Raw genomic sequence first — 25,273 nt, forward strand, 5'->3', positions numbered from 1 at the left:
TTGAAAAAGCTGCAGGTAAAAATGAGGTCATAATTATGGGCGACTTCAACTTTCCAGACATTGACTGGAGTATTGAGGCTACCCATTCTGGTAAAAGCAGCAGATTTCTGGCAGCACTACAGGACAATTACTTGACTCAAATGGTAACTGAACCAACTAGGGGGAATGCGTTACTGGATCTGATCATTTCTAATAGACCAGATAATGTATCAAATGTGCAGGTTCAAGAACATTTGGGAAATAGTGATCACAACATGATAACGTTTGAGCTGGTGACTGATAGGCCACGGGGCAGCGGGACCACTAAAACTATGAACTTTAGAAAAGCAAAGTTCACTCAAATTAGGCAGGCACTAAGTTTGGTGAACTTGGATAATGTACTACAAGGGGAAGACACTGAAGGGAAATGGCAAGCTTTTAAACTTATACTCAATCAATACTGTAGTATGTATATCCCATATGGAAACAAAATGTCTAGGAATAAAAAAAGGCCTCTATGGATGAATAGAAAGGTTAAAGATAAAATGAAGAGGAAAAAGAATGCCTATAAGGTCTTAAAACAGGAGGGGACAGAGGCTGCACTAAGCAATTATAAGGAGTGCAATAAAAATTGTAAAAAAAGAAATTAGGCAGGCAAAGATTGAAGCTGAAAAACAAATCGCTAAGGATATCAAATCTAACCCAAAAAAGTTTTACAAGTACATTAACTCTAAAAAAAGAAAGGTTGACTGTATAGGACTCCTAAAGGATGAGGATGGGAACTCAATGGTGGATGACCAAGGTAAGGCAGAGTTATTAAATGCTTTCTTTGCTTCTGTCTTCACAAAAGAAACAGCACTGTTGCAAACTACAGAGGCGGAAGAGTCTCAATCTTCTAACTGTAATATTAAATACTTAACGCAGGAAGAAGTGAAGGCAAGACTAAATAAATTAAAAATAGACAAGGCACCGGGCCCGGATGGCATGCATCCTCGGGTCCTAAGGGAATTAAGTTCAGTTATAGATAAACCCCTTTATCTTATCTTTTGTGACTCTCTTGCAACTGGCAGAGTCCCAGTGGATTGGCGTACAGCCCACGTTTTCCCATTATTTAAGAAGGGCAAAAAATCTGATCCAGGAAATTATAGACCTGTAAGCTTAACATCAGTTGTATGCAAACTATTTGAGGGGTTACTAAGAGATACTATACATGACTTCATAGTAGAAAATAATCTTATTTCTCAGCATCAACATGGGTTTACTAAAGACAGGTCCTGTTTGACTAACATGCTCAGCTTTTATGAGGTAGTGAATGCTAATATGGATATTGGGAATGCTGTAGATGTGATATACTTGGACTTTGCAAAGGCCTTCGACACTGTTCCCCACAAAAGTCTGGTGCAAAAGTTGAGGATGCAAGGACTGGGGAAGAGTCTGTGTTCATGGATAGGGAACTGGCTAATGGACAGAAAACAAAGAGTTGTGGTCAATGGATCATACTCAAAATGGGAGACTGTTAGCAGTGGGGTCCCACAGGGGTCTGTTCTGGGTCCAGTGCTCTTCAATTTATTTATTAATGACCTAGTAGATGCAGTAGTGAGCAATGTTGCTATTTTTGCAGATGATACAAAATTGTGCAGAATCATTAACTCTCAGGAAGATAGTGTCATATTGCAACAGGATCTGGATAGGATGGCTATATGGGCACATACATGGCAGATGAAATTCAATGTTGACAAATGTAAGGTCATGCATTTTGGACGTACTAATGGTCTAGCACCATACAAAATAAATGGGATACAGTTGGGGACATCAAACTTGGAGAAGGACTTAGGAGTACTCATTGACAACAAGTTAAATAATCGTACTCAATGCCAAGCAGCTGCAGCTAAAGCTAACAAAATTTTGGGATGCATTAAAAGGGAAATAAAAACTCGAGATGCTAGCATAATATTGCCCCTGTTTAACTCTCTAGTAAGGCCACATCTGGAATATGGAATTCAGTTCTGGGCACCACATTACAAAAAAGATATTGCAGTTTTAGAGCAGGTGCAGAGACGAGCAACAAAATTGATGCGTGGGATGGAAGGTCTCACTTATCGAGAAAGGTTAGATAAACTGGGTTTATTTAGTCTAGAGAAAAGACGCCTTAGAGGGGATCTAATTAACATGTATAAATACATCAGAGGGCAATATAATACCTTGGCGGATGAGCTTTTTGTCCCTAGGCCTTCTCAAAGGACTAGAGGACATGATCTGCGCATGGAGGAAAAACGTTTTAGCCATTTATTTAGGAAAGGGTTCTTTACAGTAAGAGTGATTAAGATGTGGAATGCATTGCCACAGGAAGTCGTTATGGCAAACTCTATACCTGCATTTAAAGGGGGCTTAGATGCTTTCCTTGCGTTGAAAGACATCCATGGCTACAATTACTAGGTAATGCCTAATGATGTTGATCCAGGGATTTTATCTGATTGCCATCTGGAGTCGGGAAGGAATTTTTCCCTTTAGGGGCTAATTGGACCATGCCTTGTAAGGGTTTTTTCGCCTTCCTCTGGATCAACAGGGATATGTGAGGGAGCAGGCTGGTGTTGTACTTTATACTGGTTGAACTCGATGGACGTATGTCTTTTTTCAACCAAAATAACTATGTAACTATGTAACTATGTAACTATGTGTCTAAGTCTTCCATAAACAGGAAATGGCATCTGCAAAGGAAAAAGAGGAGTTTTGTGGGTAAACTGCAATGTTTGATGGGATAATTGCTGGAAAAACTCTGTTGATTGTGAACAGGCTATCGCTTCCAGAGCGATTTACCAGCGCTCCTATGCTTAACATTGAAACGCTAATCGCTCAGAATCGCTCATAAAATGCTGCAGGCAATGCATTTGCATTTCAGCAAATCGCTTAGATGAGAACACTTCCATATACTCTTCATTGTACAAGCGTTTTTCAAAACAGGAATCCACATGCAGTATATGGGCAGCTTCGACAAAGAGACAAATTTATCTCTAATCTGATTCGAATCGAAGTTATTTGTCTCTTTGTTGAATCTGCCCATAATCTTCTGATGTATGGGCACCTTTAGGCTCATTAGATCTGAAGACGTCTCCTGTAGAAGTAAGTAGACAATCTTCTACACCACAAAAAGTGTCCAAATGAAGCTACCTTATTTTTCCTTTAGATAAATAAAAATAAGACAGCTGCAAATATCTGCAGATACATGGGAAGCCATGGAGTCTTGACAATACCTGATTCCGAACAGGTGTAACATAACCCTTCTTCCTGTAGTCTACAGAGTCTGCAAGCTTCTCTAGCTCATTAGTCTCATCTTCTGTGGCATTCCTTATTCGGTTCCGTGCTGGAACTTTGAGACCCGTCATCTTCCTCACAATCTCCTCACGGGTCTGCCAAGAAAAAAAACACAGGTTAAGACCTCATAGCACAATAGAGCAATATACATTGGGGTACTAAGCTGCCACTTAAAGAACTGGGGCTGGGTTCACACATAAAAGGTGTGCAGTGGTTGGATAGCGTACTGGTAAAGGGCACCGCCTCTGACCTAGGAGACCTGGGTTTGACTCTTAGCTCTTCCTGTTCAGCAAACCAGCAATTCAGTATGGAGTCATTGGGCAAGGATCCCTGCTACTGCCTACTGAGAGTACTACTAGTGGCTGCAGCTCTCAAGAACTTTGTGTCTGGCTGGAGAAAAGCACTATACAAATGTTGGAATTATTATTAGGGCCCTTTTACACTTAATGCATTGGTATGCGGTAGTGTGCGTTGGTACGCAGTTTTTCCATAGCAGTGCATTGTGAAAACGATTTCAGTTAAACTGCGTATAGTGGGAAACATGGGCAATACTTTGAAAATCATTTTTTTTTTTTTGGAGGCTGGGTGCACACATAGCAGAGGTCACATTTTCTGTCATATGCGGGGGGGTTTTGTGTGCGTTTTTAGTGCGTTTGCATTTATTTCTGCATATAGATTTTTCTAGTATTTTGCTTGCGTTTTTATGCATTTACAGTTCACATATGCAAAACGTATATGCGCTTTGTATGCATTTTAATATTTTGATTTATGCAAATCACTAGGAAGACAACAGGAAGAGGAAATACATCACAAAACAATAAAAAAAATGCATATAAAAATGCATGGAAAACGTATGAAAAACGCATGAAAAACGCATACCATTGCATTCGCATTGACTTTTATTATGTACGGTATTGATTTGTTTTTGAACAACATGCAACAAAACCAGCGTTTTTAAAAACACACGCATACAAAACGCATATGCGTAAAACTATACGTAAAACTGACAGGACAGGACTGGAACAGAACGGTACATATGCATGTAGGAATCCAGTCTTATGGTGCCCAAAACATAGTACAATTTTTTAAATTTTTTCAATTAGATAATTTTGTTTGATTATTCTGTGAGACTGAATATAAAGATTTTTCCAACATGTCCAAAAATCGTTTGTTCATTTTTCTTAATCTAAAAAAATGTTTTATTTTATTTTTGACTTTCCCTCGATTCGATCGTTTTGGTTTAATAAAAGGGAAAATCAAAGTGTTTTATTGTAACAGGTATGGGCACCATTAGCTGTGGCCTGGCTGAACTGCAAGCACAGTAAATATTTACCATATATTTCCTTAAATGCCCCAGGTAGCAATAGTATAACACTTATCCTTGAATTGCTTGCCATTTGGCTGCAGACGGAATGCGCAACAAAAAACCCTTGTTCCTAATATGCTGAGGAATTGTGAGTGATTTGCATTGTAAAGCATAATTTTCCACTCGATGACCACAACTTACTTGCATCCACTCTTCTTCAATCTTGTCTGATTAAAACTCTACTTCTCTACTACTCTCACACAGGTATGCAGAGATATCTGCAACCTGTATCTCCAGTCTCTACCAGTCTCCCTGCATCCCTGCTCACTTTTCCCTCTTTTTGTCACCCAGAGCTAGCAGCTCCACACTATCATAACACATTACTTTCTGCTTTTGATTCTGCTGCTCCTTCGTTTATGGCCTGTAGTGATTGCCCGAATGGTTCGCATGCAAACTTATTCACATGAACACCGCGGGTTCGCGTTCACAATCGAACGCAAACTTTATGCGAGTCCAACCCGCCCCCTATACTACATCATTGGGCTAAACTTTGACCCTCTACATCACAGTCAACAGACACATGGCAACCAATTAAGCTGCACTCCCTCCTGGAGCCCCCCTCCCCCCCTTTATAAAAGGCAGCATCGGCCATTTTCTCACTCAGTCTGCTGCTGTGTTAGTGAGATAAGGGAGAGAGGTTGCTGCAGAGATAGCGAAAGCTTAATTAGGCTCTTGTTAGACTTGTTAGCTTGCTCCTTGCTGATACTAATTTCTTAAAGCACCCCAAAACAGCTCTTTTGAGAGCTAATGTTCTTGTGATGTGTTTTTTTTTTGTGTGGCCCACTCACACTTGCATATACAGCCCTGTCTGTCGCAGCTGGCCCTTGCTAATTGCTATACTGTGCCAGGTCCAGCACATTCAGTGCCTACCTTTTCACTGCACCTGTGTGTGTGATAGCTGCACATTTGTAATACCAGTCCATGCATACCTGTTCACTGCACCTGCATGACAGCACACAGTTTTATATACCAGTCACTGCATTCCTGTTCACTGTACCTGTGTGTGTGTGTGTGTGTGTGTGTGTGTGTGTGTGTGTGTGTGTGTGTGTGTGTGTGTGTGTGTGTGTGTGTGTGTGTGTGTGTGTGTGTGTGTGTGCTACAGCTGAACATTGTGTTAGTCAAGTCAGTGCATACGTTCACTTCTTCCCCCCCAACATGGACAAAACAACAGGCAGAGGCAGACCCAGAGGCAGGCCACCCGGCAGGTCTGTTCGAGGTCATGCTGACGTGATTTTGTGTGGCCCTGGACCAAAGTACAGTGCTCAGAAGACCTCCCAAGATTGTCAGGACGTACTTGACTATTTAAAATAGAACACCTCATCTTCCGCAGCCACCAGCGCTACTACAAGCACCACATCCACTCCATTTGACACTTCACAGGAGTTATTTGGTGGGGAATTAACTGATTCACAGACATTATTGTTACAACAAGATGAAGGCGCTAAGCAAGTTACACCACCTCATATGTCTGAGTTAGGCGTCACTATAGACGTATGGTGTGTGGAGGATGATGACGTACCTGCTGTTGGTGCAGTTTATGAGGTGTCTGATACAAGCGAAGCTGTGGAGGATGATTATGATGATGACGATGATGATGAATTGATGATACTGGCATAGATGTCACGTGGGATCATAGAAGACATGATGACCAGGGGGGAAATTCAGAGGGGGAGTCAGAGAGGAGTAGGAGGAGACGAGTTGCTGAAAGAAGCAGGGGGAGATCGTCACCAGAAACAGCTCGTGGCAGTGTCCGGCGGCATATATCGCCACCTATGGACAGCCAGCCAACATGTCCTTCAACGTCAGCTGCTGACGCCACCACCAAAGTGCCATCATCGCAGGGCTCAGCGTAGTGGAAACATTTTTTGTGTGTCTGCCTCAGATAAGAGCAATGCCATCTGTACTCTCTGCCACCAAAAATTGAGCCATGGAAAGACCAAGACCCGCGTAGAGACAACTGCCTTACGAAGGCACATGACGAAAAAGCACAAACTGCAATGGGAAGACCACCTGAGGAAAAGCAGCACACAAAAGCAAAGCCACCCTCCTTCTTCTCTTCCTCCTTCAGGTGCATTATCTTCAGCCGCTTTCTCCCTTGCACCTTCACAGCCACCCTTCTCCACTCCACCTCTGACCTTGAGCGGTTCCTGCTCCCCTGCCCACAGCAGCCAGGTGTCCATGAAGGAAATCTTTGAGCGGAAGAAGCCAATGTCTGCCAGTCACCCCCTTGCCCTGCATCTGACCGCTGGCTTGGTGGAACTGTTAGCTCGCCAGCTGTTACCATACCAGCTGTTGGACTCTGAAACCTTCCGAAAATTTGTGGCGATTAGGAGTGGAAAGACCAAAACCTGTGTAGGGACAACTTCCTTACACATGATGACAAAGCACAAACTGCAATGGGATGACCATGTAACAATTGTGGAATACTTTCTGTGGTCAGTGCACAGGACGCGCGCTGACACTGCGGAAATCCTCCACAAGCGTATAATCTGAGAGAACCCAGCAAAAGTTGCAATGCACCTGTAGAAGGGAATTCCTTCCGGCAGATGGAGCCATGGAGTGCAGAGGAACAGATCCTCTGCACAGCCACAGATCCCAGTGGAATTGTACGAAGGGAAGCAATGCAGGGCAAGATAGCCCTTAAAGAGAGAGAGTACAGCGACAGGGTGTATGTGTGTCCACCAATCTAGTCGCCATCCAGCGACGATGAACACACAACCATGAAGATCAGGTGGGAAAGCAATCGCAAGAGATGGCGATTGCTAACAGCGACACAAGACTGAATAAGCACAGAGAAGGAATGTATGTATGTCCACCAATCTCGTCGCCAACCTGCAATGGCGAACACACAACAGTGGAAACCAAGTGAGAACGCAATCGCAAGAGTTGTGATTGCCAATGAGAATGAGCACAGGAACAGAATGTATGCACCAATCTAGTCGCCAACCCGCGACGGTGAACACACAACAGCAGAAACAAAGTAGGAACGCAATCGCGAGAGAGGCGATTGCCAGAAGTGACACAAGACTGAGCAAGACAGAGCACGAGAGTACCAAAGGCACAGCAAACAACAATGAGAAGATAAGGAAAATAACAAATGCTAGCTAAACGCGAACACCGCACTCATTCGCAACAGCGAATGCGTTCATGGCGCGGTCTCCGCACGTTAAGCGCAACAGAGACAAGCACGCCACCCTAACTAACCAACGCCACACAAACACGAAACAGAGAACGCGAACGCTTGCTTAATGGTTACCCCACCGAGCCTACAGCAAGCGTTCGTATCAGACAAGACAGAGAGAAGGAGCAGCCAGCAGCAACCGCAGCTCTGGCCTACACTCCCAGACAGAGTACAAAAGGAACCACCGCTGCTACCGCTAGAGCGAGTGCGATCCAGACAGACGAACAAACAGAAACAGGAATAGGTCAGATAAGATCCACCGCTCTTCCGCCAGAGCGAGTGCGATCTAGGTTCAGGGACAGGACAGGAAGGATCCACTGCTCTTTCCGCCAGAGCGAGTGTGAACCAAGTAGGGAAACAGAGTTAACAGGATCCACTGCTCTTTCCGCCAGAGCAAGTGCGATCCAAGTACAGAAACAGAGCTTAGTAGGATCCACTGCTCTTTCCGCCAGAGCAAGTGTGATCCAAGCACAAAAACAGGCTAGCAGGATCCAATGCTCTTTCCGCCAGAGCAAGTGTGATCCAAGTACAGAAACAAACGATTCACCATCGCCAACCACTGGCGACAGTGTAATCGCAAGGACAAACAGAAGAAAGAACAGGCAATACAATAATACAACCTGACTGTGCTATAGGGATGCCTAATGCAATCCCCAGGAATGCTCTAAGATAATCTTTAGCAGACAATAGCAAGGCTGACACTCCAGGAGTGTTTCAACAGTAACAAACCATGACCAGCCAAGGTTTGTGGGATCACATGGTATTTATGCTGCAAGCCTTCAAGGGAGGCGACTAGGCAATTTGCATAATCAGTATATGCAAATTCCTTAGCAGAGCAGGTCTGAAGCTTGCAAAGCAAAGACAGGTCTCTTATCCAGAGACCTGCATCCCACAGACTTAAGGAATGGTCAAACAGCTGTCTGCCTGTGCAGCCAGCTGAGCAGATCATTACAGACCACCTGAGGAAAAGCAGCACACAAAAGCAAAGCCACACACCGCAGTGGAAGATACCAGGCCGCAATTATTTTTCAAAAAAGGCGATACCCAAACTGTACCATGAAGTTTAAAGGCAAGTGGTGTCATCCCTGGCACACAGCATTCTGTACCATGAAGTTGAAAGGCAAGTGGTGTCATCCCTGACACACAGCGTTGGGTAAAGGGTCCATCTGACCAGGTCTGCAAAGCACAGTCAGGGCAGGTACATTACTTATACAGCCCATTGGGTCAACCTGGTGACCGCTGGCAAGCAGGGAGTACGTGGCTGTGCAGCGGACCTAGTTGTGACACCTCCACGGCTTGCAGGCAGGCCTGCTGCCACCTCCTCTCCTTCTCCTCCTACTCCTCCTGCTACTTCCTCTTCGCTGTTATCCTCCTCCTCCTCCTTGGCTGAGTGGCAGTGCTACTCTACTGGTGCTGCGATCTCCTCTCCAGCTACACACCCCCAGCTCCCCAGGGCCTATGCTGAATGCCAGGTACAACGCAGTCACGCCATCTTGGACATGTCTTGCCTCAAAGCCAAGAGTCACACTGGAGCAGCTCTCCTGGATGCTCTGAACAAACAGGTGGATCAGTGGCTGACCCCGCACAAACTGGAGATCGGCAACGTGGTGTGTGACAACGGCAGCAATATAATTTCGGCTTTGAGTTTGGGAAAGTTGACACATGTACCCTGCATGGCACATGTGCTGAATCTAATAATTCAAAGATTTGTGTCTAAGTACCCAGGCTTACAGGAGGTCCTGAAGCAGTCCAGGAAGGTGTGTGGGCATTTCAGGCGGTCTTACACAGTGATGGCACACTTGGCCAATATTCAGCAGAGAAACAACTTGCTGGTGAGGTGCTTGATTAGCAATAGCCCGACTCGCTGGAATTCAACGCTCCTGATGTTTGACTGACTGCTACAACAGGAGAAAGCCGTCAACCAGTATCTGTACAACTACAGTAAAAGGACATGCTGGCCGAAGTACTGGACACTCATGCAAAATGTCTGCAGGCTCATACAGCCGTTTGAGGAGGTCACAAACATGGTGAGTCACAATGAAGGCGCCATCAGCGACTTAGTCTTCGGGCAGGCCTGACCGTGCTTTGCAGACCACGTCGTCAGATGGACCCTTGACCTAACGCTGTGTGCCAGAGATGACACCACTTGCCTTTCAACATCACGGTACAGTTCGGGTATCCCTTTTTTTTAGAAATAATTGCAGCCTGGTATCTTCCACTGCGGTGTGTAGCTTTGCTTTTGTGTGCTGCTTTTCCTCAGGCGGTCATCCCATTGCAGTTTGTGCTTTGTCATCATGTGTAAGGAAGTTGTCCCTACGCGGATCTTGGTCTTTCCACGGCTCAATTTTTGGTGGCAGAAAGTACAGATGGCATTGCTCTCGTCTGAGGCAGACACACAAAAAAATTTCCACAACGCTGAGCCTTAGGGTGATGGCACTTTGTTGGTGGCGGCCGACTGAGTGTTAAGTGGGGTGCCAGAATCAGAGCAGGAGGAGGAAGATATGTCACGCTTCCGTGCGGAAGCTGAGGAAGATGAGGTGTTCTGTGTTAAATAGTCAACTACGTCCTGACAATCTTGGGGGTTGATGGCACACACCTTCTGAACACTGTACTTTGGTCCAGGGCCACACAAAATCATGACAGCATGACCTCGAACAGACCTGCTGGGTGGCCTGCCTCTGCCTCTGCCTGTTTTGCCAATATTGGGGGGGATGAAGTGAAAGGTATGCACTGACTTGACTAATACAATGTGCAGTCACACAGGTGCAGTGAAAGGTATGCAGTGACTGGTATTACAATACACTGTGCAGCTGTCACACAGGTGCAGTTAACAGGTATGCCCGGACTGGTATATTAAACAGCGTGCGGTCACACAGGTACTGTGAACAATTATGCAATGACTAGTATTACAAATGTGCAGCTGTCGGACACACAGGTACCGTGAACAGGTGCAGTGACTGGTGGTATATAACACTGCGTGCGCTCACGTAGGTAGGTGCACTGAACAGGTAGGTATGCAGTGATTGGTATTACAAATGTGCAGCTGTCACACACACAGGCACCGTGAACAGTGATGCTCATCCAGATTCCAGATACCCGAACTATCCAGCTAGCCGAACTTTTTTCTGGTATCCGAACCAGGATACAGATTCCATATACCTGGATAAATCCGGAATGCACTATCCGAGCTAACTCAGATACCTATTAGGTATCTGGAAATCAGTCCAGATACCTAGTTCGGATACCCAGATCTGGATAGCGTAACCACCATTGAACCATTGAGCCAATCAGAGGGCTTCCAGCCGAAGCCCTAGCAACCAATCACAGAGGGGAACCCTGGTCAGCCCCTCCAGTATATAAGGCAGGCGCCATGATGAGAATCTCGTCCTTGCTTGTGACTGCTCACTGAGAGACATCTCAAGTGCTGTTGGCTAAGCAAATGCTGTATTACTGAGTTAAACCGTTTTTGCTCCTAAACACTTGTACTACACCAGTATTTTATTGTTTTTTAGTTAGCTAGCTTGTATTTTGATTTTAGCCAATGTGACAGTCAGACTCAGTGCTGCTGCTGCTAGGCTAGGTTAGGGCCTGCTGTGTGCACAGGCTAGACCTGCTGCCAGCCTTAGCTACAGTATAGCTTGAAGGTTATTAGGGATTAGATTACTGTACTACTACTAGTCTTATAATGTGTTGTTAGTTGTTAGAGAGAGTACTACTACTGTGTTAGCTTTATTTACTACAGATAGTTACTGCAGTGCTGCTGTTAGAGTCAGTCAGTGTGTGACAGATAGACAGTTAGTGTGTGCTCCAGTCACTCTGTCAGTTGAATTTCTTCTAGTACTGCTACAACTATTCTACTACTACCAGTTATATATAGTTAATTTGTATTGAGTTAGCATACTTTAATTGCAGTGCTGTTACAGTGTGACACATAGACAGACAGTTATGTGGCAGTGTGTGCTACTCTGCTGTCACTCCATTAGTTGAAGTTCTACTACTGCTACTATCTACTAGTACTACTGATTTGAATAAAGTACAAGTACCCCACTTCATTTGGACACATATAAAGTTTTACTATGTCTGCTGGCACTGGCAGCCGGGGGAGGGGCAGCATGAAAAGCAAGGGCAAAAGGAGAGGGAGCAGCATTGCCGCCATCGTCGGCAGTTCTGCCGTGTCAGTGTCCATTCCGCCGCTAGCCACTGGCCGTGGACGCACTGGATGCCCAGCTGTTAGAGGGAGTCACATTGCAGAGGTGCAGCAGCGTGTAGTGGCCATTCTCCAGCAGGGTCGTCGGCACACATTGGAGGAGAAAGACACCGAGTCTGTGATGGAGCTGATGGTGCATGAGCAGGCCACCACCAGCTCTACAACAGAGATCTCTACCCACCACACAGAACAAATCTTCTGCTGCCAGTCTGCCACTGTCACTTTGCGCCACTTCAATAGCTGTATTTTGTTGAAAAAAAAAAAACTGTTTAATTTTTTTGAGATGTCTGGGCTGCAAACTGTGATGTCCCAGTTGTGCATTGGACACAATGTGGGCTACACGACTGCTGTCTGAAACCTCCTGATGTTAATTTACAGCCATTTCGGTTCGTATCCAGATATCTGGATTTATCCAGCTTTTTACTAGGGGTGGGACGGCGAATCCGGCGAATCCACGAATCCCTCGAATATTGAGAAATATTCGAGATTCGTGGATTCGAATCCCGACGCAATTTCCCCCTAAACGAATCCGCCGAATCCCGCTGCATCCCCGCACCACCGCCAATCCCCCGCTCGTCCTATTCCGACCCCCCCCCCCTTCCCGCGCCTCCTCCGCTCGCCGCTTGTATAGATGTGAGCATTGGCTCACCTAACACCTGCCCTGGATTCCCTACCTGCCGCCAGCGCAGAGCCGCAGACCTCTTGCTTCCTCCTCTGTTCCCCCTAGTGATCCGCTTTTGCATCGCGTCATCACTGAAGCGCCGGGCGGTTACTAGAGGGAACAGAGGAGGAAACAAGAGGTCTGCGGCTCTGCGCTGGCGGCAGGTAGGGAATCCAGGGCAGGTGTTAGGTGAGCCAATGCTCACATCTATGCAAGGGGCGAGCAGAGGAGGCGCGGGGGGGTCGGAAGAGGACGAGCGGGGGATCGGAAAAGGACGAGCGGGGGATGCAGCGGGATTCGGCGCTGGATCCCCTTGTTAGGTGAGCTGATGCTTTTTTTTTCTTTGTAGGGGATGAGCAGAGGAGACGCACAGAGGGAGGGGTACCCTAGCTAGCTATACTCAAGGCGTCTATACCTAACTAGCTACACTGAATGCGGCTATACCTAACTAGCTACACTGAATGCCCCTATACCTAACTAGCTACACTGAGGGTCCCTATACCTAACTAAGCTATACTGAGGGTCCCTATACCTAACTAGCTATACTGAGGGTCCCTATACCTAACTAGCTATACTGAATGCCCCTATACCTAACTAGCTATACTGAATGCCCCTATACCTAACTAGCTATACTGAGGGTCCCTATACCTAACTAGCTATACTGAATGCCCCTATACCTAACTAGCTATACTGAATGCCCCTATACCTAACTAGCTATACTGAGGGCCTCTATACCTAACTAGCTATACTGAATGCCCCTATACCTAACTAGCTATACTGAGGGTCCCTATACCTACCTAGCTATACTGAATGCCCCTATACCTAACTAGCTATACTGAATGCCCCTATACCTAACTAGCTATACTGAATGCCCCTATACCTAACTAGCTATACTGAGGGTCCCTATACCTAACTAGCTATACTGAATGCCCCTATACCTAGCTATACTGAGGGTCCCTATACCTAACTAGCTACACTGAATGCCCCTATACCGAACTAGCTATACTGAGGGTCCCTATACCTAACTAGCTACACTGAATGCCCCTATACCTAACTAGCTATACTGAATGCCCCTATACCTAACTAGCTATACTGAGGGTCCCTATACCTAACTAGCTATACTGAATGCCCCTATACCTAGCTATACTGAGGGTCCCTATACCTAACTAGCTACACTGAATGCCCCTATACCGAACTAGCTATACTGAGGGTCCCTATACCTAACTAGCTACACTAAATGCCCCTATACCTAACTAGCTATACTGAGGGTCCCTATACCTAACTAGCTATACTGAATGCCCCTATACCTAGCTATACTGAGGGCCCCTATACCAAACTAGCTATACTGAATGCCCCTATACCTAACTAGCTATACCGAGGGTCCCTATACCTAACTAGCTACACTGAATGCCCCTATACCGAACTAGCTATACTGAGGGTCCCTATACCTAACTAGCTACACTAAATGCCCCTATACCTAACTAGCTATACTGAGGGTCCCTATACCTAACTAGCTATACTGAGGGTCCCTATACCTAACTAGCTTCACTGAATGCCCCTATACCTAACTAGCTATACTGAGGGTCCCTATACCTAACTAGCTATACTGAATGCCCCTATACCTAGCTATACTGAAGACCCCTATACCTAGCTAGCTATACTGAGGTCCCCTATACCAAACTATCTATACTGAATCCCCTTATACCTAGCTATACTGAATGCCATTTTAACTAGCTATACTGAGGGCCCCTATACCTAACTAACTATACTGAATGCCACTATACCTAACTAGCTATACTGAATGCCCCTATACCTAACTAGCTATACTGAGGGCCCCTATACCTAACTAGCTATACTGAGGGCCCTTATACCTAGCTATACTGAATGCCCCTATACCTAACTAGCTATACTGAGGGCCCCTATACCTACCTAGCTATACTGAATGCCCCTATACCTAGCTATACTGAATGCCCCTATACCTAGCTATACTGAATGCCCCTATACCTAGCTATACTGAAGGCCCCTATACCTAGCTAGCTATACTGAAGGCACCTATGCCTAGCTAGCTATACTGAAGGCACCTATACCTAGCTAGCTATACTGAAGGCACCTATACCTAGCTAGCTATACTGAAGGCACCTATACCTAGCTAGCTATACTGAAGGCACCTATGCCTAGCTAGCTATACTGAAGGCACCTATGCCTAGCTAGCAATACTGAAGGCACCTTTACCTAGCTACCTATAGTGTGAGCACCTAGCCTGCCTACCTATACTGTGGGCAACCATTCCACGGAACGCAGGATTCGTTAGATTCGGGATTCGAAAGGTTCGAGATATTCGAGAACCTTTTTAGATTCGGATTCGTATTCGGATTCGAAGAAATTGTGGATTCGTCCAATCCCTACTTTTTACTATCTGGATCTGGAACAACCCAGATATCAAAGAGAGGTATCCAGATATCTGGATGTATGCAGATTTTTTACTATTTGGATCTAGAACAAACCAGATATCAAAAAGAGGTATCCGAGCACCACTAACCGTGAACAGGTTCAGTGACTGGTGGCATATAACACTGCGTGTGCTCACGTGGGTAGGTGCACTGAACAGGTAGGTATGCAGTGATTGGTATTACAAATGTGCAGCTGTCACACACACAGGTACCGTGAACAGGTGCAGTAACTGGTGGTGTACAACACTGCGTGCGCTCACGTAGGTAGGTGCACTGAACAGGTAGGTATGCAGTGATTGGTATTCCAAATGTGCAGCTGTTGCAAACACAGGTAGTCACTGAATGTGCTGGGCCTGGCAGTGGCACAGTAGGAATTACCAAGGGGCCAAGGGCCAGCTGCGACTGACTGACAGGGCTGTATATGCAACACAAGTGTCTGTGGGACACACACACACAAAATAGATCACAAGAACAACATTAGCTCTCAAAAGAGCTGTTGAGGGGTGCTTTTTAGCAATATATATCAGCAAGGAGCAAGCTAACAAGCCTAACAAGAGCCTAAAGGTGGCTACACACGATACAATAAAATGATCCGATTTTACAGCAATTCGATGAAAACGATCGTATCTCTCAAAAAAATCGAAAGCTTTTTTTTTTCATTCGACTGAAAAATCCGATCGGAAGTCCCGTTTTTTTCGATTTAAATCGATCCGGAATGCCAGATATTTGTGTTCAATTTCTCTAAAGATTGTATGGTGTGTGTTGGATTGTAAGTTTATTATTTCTTCCCTTGGAAATCAGAACCTTGAGGTGTCTGGAATCTCAGAAGGGTGGTTTAATCCCCCATTTTCCAGACATCTTGGTTCAACATAGTAGTTTTGATAAGATAACTGATATGTGGATATACTCTTCTAGTTGAACATCTATTTACTGAAGAATTATAATAAAATGAGCCATTTTATAAGCACTCAGAAATCTAATTTAATCCAAATTCAATCTTACTGAAGTAAATAGCACCTAGCTGAAGAATTATTTAGACTCTACAATGACATAGAATTGCTTTCTTCATCGAACTTATTAAGAAATCCAAATATTATTGTAGACAGACCTACCTAATAGATGTTGTACTGTATTGTACTGAAAGTGTTATTTTGATATAGACTATTATAAACTATGGTATGACTTATATTACTATGTAAACATTGTTTTTAAATTCTATTTTGCAACTATGTATATCCGTATATTGTATGTATTTGTATACATACTATGTGATGTTAAAGTTGACGCCTTTGCATATTGTCATTGTTATTATGACTGTATATAATTTTGAAAATCCTTTAATAAAAATTATTGAAACCGGATTGTAAGTTTATTAATATACACACCCTAGCAATTTTCTCAGAGTTTCCAATCATTTTTATCATAATTGGGGAAAAATTGAACATAGGTGTGTGGTACATTGGTCATATTTTTTAATTTGTTGCAATCAGTCAGAAAAATTGATTGCAATTCTTAAATTGAACAGATATTTAAAAAATTGTATGGTGTGTGGCCACCTTTACTAAGCTTTCCTTATGTCTACAGCAGGTTCTCTCCCTTCTCCCTTCTCCCTTCCCTGCCTGCCTTTTATAAGGAGGGGGAGTCCAGGAGGGAGTGTAGCCTGATTACATCATAGTCAACAGACACAGGGTAGCCAGAGGGTCAAAGTTGGCCCTAATGATGTAGATGTAGTATAGGGGCGGGTCGAACTTGCGTATAGTTCACGGTTCACCGCGAACACGAACCACCGAAGTTCATGCAGAATGTTTTGCGGTCGAACCGTTCGGCCCATCTCTACTCAAGAAACCTGCTAGTACTAACCTATCTCTTATTCCCTTCTCTTCCAAAGTTAAATCACCCCTCATCCATAGCTTATGACACATTACTAAAAATTAGCTGTGTAATTAGAGGCTCCTTTAACCACTTCAGCCTTCAGTCGTTTTCACTTTATGCATCCGAGCAATGTTCACCTCCCATGCATTATCCTATAACTTTATCACTACTTATCACAATTAACTGATCTATATCTTGTTTTTTCCGCCACCAATTAGGCTTTCTTTGGGTGGTAGATTTTGCTAAGAGCTACTTTACTGTAAATGCATTTTAACAGGAAAAATAAGAAAAAAACGGGAAAAAATCATTATTTCTCAGTTTTCGGCCATTATAGTCAGGGTCGGTGCTACCATAGAGGCAAAGGAGGCAGCTGCCCCAGGGCCCCAGAGCTTGTAGGGGCCCCCAGTGGCTACAAGAGGAAAAAAAAATTCAAATTGACCTTATAGTTTTTGAGAAAATCGATGTTAAAGTTTCAAAGGAAAAAAAATACACATTTAAAAACCTGCCGACTTTAACGGTTAATAGCAAATCAACCTTAAATTCTAGAAACCCTAAATTTGCAGGATATGTTAAGGAGATCATTGGGAATAAGAGGAAAAAACTATTTTTCAAAAAGACCTTATAGTTTTTGAGAAAATCGATTTTAAAGTTTCGAGGGGAAAAAGTATACTTTTAAATGCGATAAATGTCACTTTTAGTAGCAAAGCTAGCAGTGTAATTTTACATGTATCAAAAGAAAGAGCCATAAATTTCCTGACGGGGTTTCCAGGGGGTCCATACGCAGCCGCAGCGCTTTGGCCAGGGATCGCTATACAGCCGCAATATGGCTGTATGAAGATCCCTGGCATTTTTTTCCTATTTTCCCAATTTTTTTATGTTTAGAGTGTGGGAATTTTTTTTAAAAAAATTATGTGGGGTCCCCCCTGAAACTTTTTAACCCCTTGTCCCCCATGCAGGCTGGGGTAGCCAGAATGTGGAGCTCCGACCGATTGGTGCTTCAAACGCTGACTATACCAGCTGCAAAAAAGGTCCCTTAATGCCGATTTTTGTTCCGGGGTATCTGTTGGGGTGGGCCTCCCAGGTTTATTTTGCCTTGGGGCCCCATTGTTGTTTAAACCGGCCCTGATTATAGTTTTAAAATAATACATGCCTCCATAATTAAAACCCCATGTATTATATTTGCCTAATAGTCCCAGGTATTACACCGTTTAAATTATGTCCCTATCGTAATGTATGGCGACAATATTTACAAGCTTATAATAAAAAAAGAAATATTTCATCTTTACATGGATATTTAAAAAGTTTTAGACCCTTAGGTAAATATTTATGTGTTTGTTTTTTTTATTGTAATGTTTTTTTATTATTATTATTAAACATTTTATCTGGGTATTTTTGGGAGGGTGGGATGTAAATAGTAATTTTTTAATGTAAATATGTGTTTGTTTTTTGTTTGTTTTTTACATGTAGATGTAGTTTTACTTTTTGGTTGCAATGGCAACCTTGAGTTTGTTTACATGATGTCACTCTAAGCATAACATGTATGCTTAGAGGGACATAGGGGGTCGTAGGAGGCAGAAAGTCGTAGGAGGCAGAAAAAGCGAGGCTTCCAAGAGAAGCGGTCGCTTTTTCTGCCGGGAAAATGAATCAGTGATCGGGCACCATGTCCCGATTAATTGATTCCTGGGCTATCAATCCGTGGCCCGGAGCGTGCGTGCACGTGCGTGATCGGCCACGGGAGCGCACATGGCCTTCTGGACGTAGCCTCTAAGTCCAGAAGGCTTAAATGGTTAATGTGTATTTTGGGACACTGGGCATTCTTCACTTTTTCCAGTAGCAAAAAAGTTTCTGTACTGTGTTAGCCAATCAAATTAAGTAGGTAGAATTAACAAAGTTTTGTAAAAGCAATACCTTTTTAACGACTAACTGAATAGTTACAGTTAGAGTTAAATTATGCAAGCTTTCTAGATCCCTGAAAGCTTGCATAATTTATCTTTATCAGTAAGCCATTAAAAGGTATTACCTTTACAAAACTGTCCCGGTGGCATGCATGCCATGCTTCACACCGCAGCGGCAACCTGCAGTTCAAGTTGCACAGTAACAGCGCTGGCCGTATACAGGAAGTGATCTCTGTTTACCCTTCTGTATAAGGCCGGCGCTGTTACTGTGCTATTCACACTGCCGTCACCACTGCGGTATGAAGCATGGCATGCCGCTAGGGAGTGAGTGGAGCACACAGCACGGGGATCCAACTTTGCGAAGGAGGGGACCAAGAGGAGGAGATAATACAGCCGTGTGTGTGTGTGGGGGGGGGTGTCTGGCTATATACACCGGCTATATGGAGGGGGGCTGGCTATACATACTGGCTATATAGGGAGTTTGGCTATATACACTGGCTATGTGAGGGGGGTCTGGCTATATACACTGACTATATGAGGGAATCTGGCTATATACACACTGGCTATATGAGGGGTGGGGGTCTGCCTATATACACTGGCTATATGGGGTGGGTCTGGCTATATACATTGGCTATATGAAGGGGGGTGTCTGGCTATATACACTGGCTATATACAAGGGGGATCTGGCTATATATACGTTGGCTATATACAGGGGAGATCTGGCTATGTACACTGGTTATATACAGGGGGATCTGACTATATATACTTTCTATATATACTGGCATATCTTCCAGCTGCTCTGTACTCTGCATGGCTACCTATACTAGGTGCAACTATTCCAGACTACCTATACTGGGGGCAAATTTTCCAGGCTACCTATACTGGGGAACAAAGGCGCCAAAAGGATAAAACAATACAAAAAGTTTAAAACATGGACGTGGTAGAGGTGGATTCTTAGCCACTCCAAAGGACTCGACAATAGGCACGTGTTGACATATAACACTACATTTTTTTTCCACACTCCACAATATGGCAACGCGTTTCACGGGCATGACCCCGCTTCCTCAGGAAGTTCAGAAAGGAGTATATAGCGATTGCTGTCCGGGTCTGTACTAAGCGCCTCTTGGAGTGTGTAAATAAAATTTTGTGTTATCTGTCAACACGTGCCTATTGTCGAGTCCTTTGGAGTGGCTAAGAATCCACCTCTACCACGTCCAGGTTTTAAACTTTTTATATTGTTTTATCCTTTTGGTGCTTCTGTTCTCCAGCGACATATACCAGCCCACCCTTGGTGGAAGGGCGGAAAGCTTTATCTTTCTTCCTATCTACAGAGAGTGACTTCTTACTCCTGAGTGGGAACAGTCTTGTTCTCCCCACCTATTAGCACAGTGGTTGCCTTGAGGTAACCCTGGTTTGTAAGTTCTATGGGAGAAAAGCGCTATAGAAATGTTATTGTATTGTATTGTGTTGTACTGTACTTATCTCAAACTTATCTCCCTCCCCCATTCCAATACATACTACACTATATTGGGCTCTCGTGTCCCTGTGTTTATCTTCCTATACTGGGGGTTACTATTCCAGGCTACTCCTTTGGTGCTTTTTCATGGCAGATTTGAGCAAGGACTAGCTTGATAAATGTTTCATAGAGAATTAATAGGCTCAATATGCTGTGTGGACTCTTTGTTTTGTTGGGTTCCTACAATCACAAAAATAGACTATAGTGTAATAGTACCTCCTTATATTTTTTCTTTATAACAGGTTTGCTTTAAAATGGCCGTGTGTGTACTTGATTTGACCAATCAAAATATTATTGTAAATGGACAATCTCCCCCCTTATATAATTTTGGTAACTTACCATGTCTCCCAGACGATTCATGGCCAATTCATACGTGTGATGGCCTTGCAGAAACTCTTGATTATGGGTGGTGATCAGTTTGTAGTTCTTCTCCCAGATCAATCGTCTCATTACCTCTTCCAGCTGCAGGACAGCAAGAGAGAAAAACTGAAAATTAGACGTATATAGCGACTGACACTCCTCCATGTGCAAAAACCACCAGATTATTACATGGTTTAATGGGCTTATTTACTAAAAAAGAATCATAGTGTGCAGCAGAGGAATTAAGTTGTATTAATGGTAAAACTCCAGTAATAGTCAGGGGATTTTCAGAAAGGAAAACAAATAGCAGCTTGGCTGATTGTTTGACCACTTCACTGCAGCAAGCTAATAAATAGCAAAATACAATCTTTGTATTTTAGTATAATGTGTTAACTCATAGTCAGGGTCGGACTGGGCTACAGTAGTACAGTTTTTTTTCCCTCTGTGGGCCCCCCCCCCTCCAGGTCTCTGGTGCCCCCCCCCCCTCCTTGTCTGACAGACCTCCAATTGCTGCCTGCAGAATACAAATTCTCTTCTCAGTGCTGTAATCACTCATGCTGAGAGCAGTAGCATAGCTAAGGAACTGTAGGCCTAGATGCAAGTTTTACATTGGGGCCCCCCAAGCACTCTATACATAACAATTGATACGGCGCACCAAAAACTGCCAATGGCAACTACAGTGTCAGAGGTGCAAGAAGGGGATGGGAAATAGATTGTTAATGATTACCACTGTTCAAAGTATCTATAGAAGTGATTATTATGAGCAAAGGACCAATAGAGAGGTAATACTGTAGTTGAGGGAGGGCCCTTCGGGGCCCCTTTGGCCCAAGGGCCCCGATGCGGTCGCAACCTCTGCAATCTCTGCGGTTGCAACCTCTGCAAAGTAGGACATTACTTTATATTGATGGAGGGGACTCTATGCAAAGTTTCGCTGGGCAGCAGTGTCTCTGAATTACAATGCTGCTAAGATCATGTACATTTGGCCCTGTCCATAATACATCATGACCATGCCCACCTTCCGGTGCATGGTCACGCCCTTTTTCCACCGCAATCTTGGGATGTGTGGGCCTTAGGTTGAAATGTCTTTGGTGGGCCCCCAGTGTCCCAGTCCGACCCTGCTCATAGTTATCATGGGTGTTGCTAAGTGCTCAGGAAGCAAGTAAGCTCCTGCTCCCATGCAGGTGTCTGATTATAACTGCACCTATGCCAGGGACAAATTTACCATAAGGCGCTGTAGGCACATGTCTACAGATGCCTGATGATGGAAAGGTGGCTCACTCCACTCCGAGTGCCTCCCTCCCTCCTCCCCCATGCAGAGTCCCGAGCAAAGCGTAAATAAGAGGTTACTCACCCAGCTCTCGGCATTCCACTGACCAGATCTCCCTTCAGTCGGGGCACCACTAGATACTAAATATTGAGGGTACCACTGGCTAACTAATGCTAAGGGACACCTGTAGCTGCCTATGATGGGCAAGGGAAGGAAGGGATAAGTGACAGCTGGAACAGCCAGCACACTTGCAGTGCAGTTCGGGGGGGTTTGTAGGTTCATGGGGGGGGGGGTGAAGTCTAGGGGGCCAGGACATCTGTGCCTATAGGTTCCAGTGATGCAAATCTCTGGACCTGACCTGTGCACTCACTACAGAAGTAAAAATATCCAGATTGTAGACTCTGGACGGGAAAGCCACCCTCTGGTTTCTGGTCATCTCCACGACCAAAAATCAGCTTTTGCCAAGCTTCAAAGAATAGCCATTAACAAGGAAAAACATTCTGTAGCCCTAATTTGTAAAACATTCGTATCATTCTAAGAACCACGTATATACAGTGAGTATACCATCTGTCACGGAACAGCCGTGAGAAACGAGAACGCAATCGGTTTATTGCGCCGATTGCCATTGATTGTAGTCGGGCAAGCAATTAGAGACTGACATTCCTGTTTTTTTAAAAAGGCAGTTCCCCCCCCTTTGCCAGCTGGTAGGAAACCTGGCCCTGTGACTTGCTAATTAAGCCAGAGGTGTAACACTCAGATGTTAATTAACAAACCAGGAGTCTTTTCAGAGCCAAGGAAGCTAATTCCAGCAGGAGGCAGACTTAGCGGAACCATTCAGCCAGGATAGGGAAACATAGAGTTATGATCTTTACGCATGTTTTAGAAGTACCATACATCGGAGAGCTGTGGAAGTTATCTCATTCTGCTGGTCCGGATCTTGTGAGTATTTTGATATTAAATTGGGGCCACTGGCATAACCAGAACTCGGGGGATTCCACTGTTTTTTAACCGGGCATGCAAACATGCCCAAGTTGGGTATCATATGAACTGGCCTAGTCTGAGAAATATGAATATGTCCGACACACACAAGCAAGAGAACACAGCAATACATGCATCCAGCTACATTTAAGTCGTCAGCAGGTGCTTCAGTTGGACGCAAATCGCAAGATTGCGTCGCTTGCAGGACCGCCCCGTGCAGGCATCCCTCCCACAGGGGTCCCTCCCTAACCGCTCACCTGTCTGCCATGTCCTAGAGCTGAAAAAAACGTTTAAAAACACACAATTGGTTCGCACGATGGCCAGGGGCCCCAGACAGGTGAGCGGTTAGGGAGGGACCCCTGTGGGAGGGATGCCTGCACGGGGCGGTCCTGCTAGCGACGCAATCTTGCGATTTGCGTCCAACTGAAGCCTCCCACCTGAATGCTAATGGCTGCTAGATGTGGTATGGCAGGTAAAGGGTGTATGACAGTGCATCCTGATTGGCTGACGAGCACCTGCTGATGACTTAAATGTAGCTGGATGCATGTATTGCTGTGTTCTATTGCTTGTGTGTGTCGAATTTAGCATTCAGTATGGAGGCAGTGTTGGTGGGTTTTCTGGATGTGAGAGGTCCAGAGCCTGGGTGTGAAAGGTCCAGGCCCACCTGCACTCCCCTCCAGGTATCGCGCATTGGCCTTGGGGCCCCGGCCAGTGAGAGAGGTCCGGGGCCCCTGGCCATCGTGCGAACCAATCGTGTGTTTTTAAACGTTTTTTTTTTCAGCTCTAGGACATGGCAGACAGGTGAGCGGTTAGGGAGGGACCCCTGTGGGAGGGATGCCTGCACGGGGCGGTCCTGCTAGCGACGCAATCTTGCGATTTGCGTCCAACTGAAGCCTCCCACCTGAATGCTAATGGCTGCTAGATGTGGTATGGCAGGTAAAGGGTGTATGACAGTGCATCCTAATTGGCTGACGAGCACCTGCTGACGACTTAAATGTAGCTGGATGCATGTATTGCTGTGTTCTATTGCTTGTGTGTGTCGAATTTAGCATTCAGTATGGAGGCAGTGTTGGTGGGTTTTCTGGATGTGAGAGGTCCAGAGCCTGGGTGTGAGAGGTCCAGGCCCACCTGCACCCCCCTTCAGGTATCGCGCATTGGCCTTGGGGCCCCGGCCAGTGAGAGAGGTCCGGGGCCCCTGGCCATCGTGCGAACCAATCGTGTGTTTTTAAACTTTTTTTTTTCAGCTCTAGGACATGGCAGACAGGTGAGCGGTTAGGGAGGGACCCCTGTGGGAGGGATGCCTGCACAGGGCGGTCCTGCTAGCGACGCAATCTTGCGATTTGCGTCCAACTGAAGCCTCCCACCTGAATGCTAATGGCTGCTAGATGTGGTATGGCAGGTAAAGGGTGTATGACAGTGCATCCTGATTGGCTGACGAGCACCTGCTGACGACTTAAATGTAGCTGGATGCATGTATTGCTGTGTTCTATTGCTTGTGTGTGTCGAATTTAGCATTCAGTATGGAGGCAGTGTTGGTGGGTTTTCTGGATGTGAGAGGTCCAGAGCCTGGGTGTGAGAGGTCCAGGCCCACCTGCACTCCCCTCCAGGTATCGCGCATTGGCCTTGGGGCCCCGGCCAGTGAGAGAGGTCCGGGGCCCCTGGCCATCGTGCGAACCAATCGTGTGTTTTCAAACGTTTTTTTTTTCAGCTCTAGGACATGGCAGACAGGTGAGCGGTTAGGGAGGGACCCCTGTGGGAGGGATGCCTGCACGGGGCGGTCCTGCTAGCGACGCAATCTTGCGATTTGCGTCCAACTGAAGCCTCCCACCTGAATGCTAATGGCTGCTAGATGTGGTATGGCAGGTAAAGGGTGTATGACAGTGCATCCTGATTGGCTGACGAGCACCTGCTGACGACTTAAATGTAGCTGGATGCATGTATTGCTGTGTTCTATTGCTTGTGTGTGTCGAATTTAGCATTCAGTATGGAGGCAGTGTTGGTGGGTTTTCTGGATGTGAGAGGTCCAGAGCCTGGGTGTGAGAGGTCCAGGCCCACCTGCACTCCCCTCCAGGTATCGCGCATTGGCCTTGGGGCCCCGGCCAGTGAGAGAGGTCCGGGGCCCCTGGCCATCGTGCGAACCAATCGTGTGTTTTTAAATATGAATATGTGATGGTCATGTGTGTGAGGAAAGCGTAAGCCGAGATATGACAAATGTCATATTTGGTGGGC

The 25,273-nt window shown here is 45.2% G+C and overlaps 1 protein-coding gene across 1 annotated transcript in view; it reads right to left on the bottom strand.

The window, feature by feature from the left end:
* Positions 1-25,273, bottom strand: part of LOC137532589 (cathepsin K-like) — a 97,518-nt gene that overhangs the window by 51,142 nt on the left and 21,103 nt on the right. Inside the window, exons 3-4 of the mRNA XM_068253255.1 lie at positions 20,779-20,901; positions 3,231-3,386 (exon numbers count right to left, since the gene is read on the bottom strand). Of these exons, the coding sequence (XP_068109356.1) occupies positions 3,231-3,386; positions 20,779-20,901 (279 nt within the window). The remainder of the gene's footprint in view (positions 1-3,230; positions 3,387-20,778; positions 20,902-25,273) is intronic.

The sequence above is a fragment of the Hyperolius riggenbachi genome, chromosome 9 (genome assembly GCF_040937935.1).
Source record: "Hyperolius riggenbachi isolate aHypRig1 chromosome 9, aHypRig1.pri, whole genome shotgun sequence".
In the NCBI taxonomy this organism is placed as follows: Eukaryota; Metazoa; Chordata; class Amphibia; order Anura; family Hyperoliidae; genus Hyperolius; species Hyperolius riggenbachi.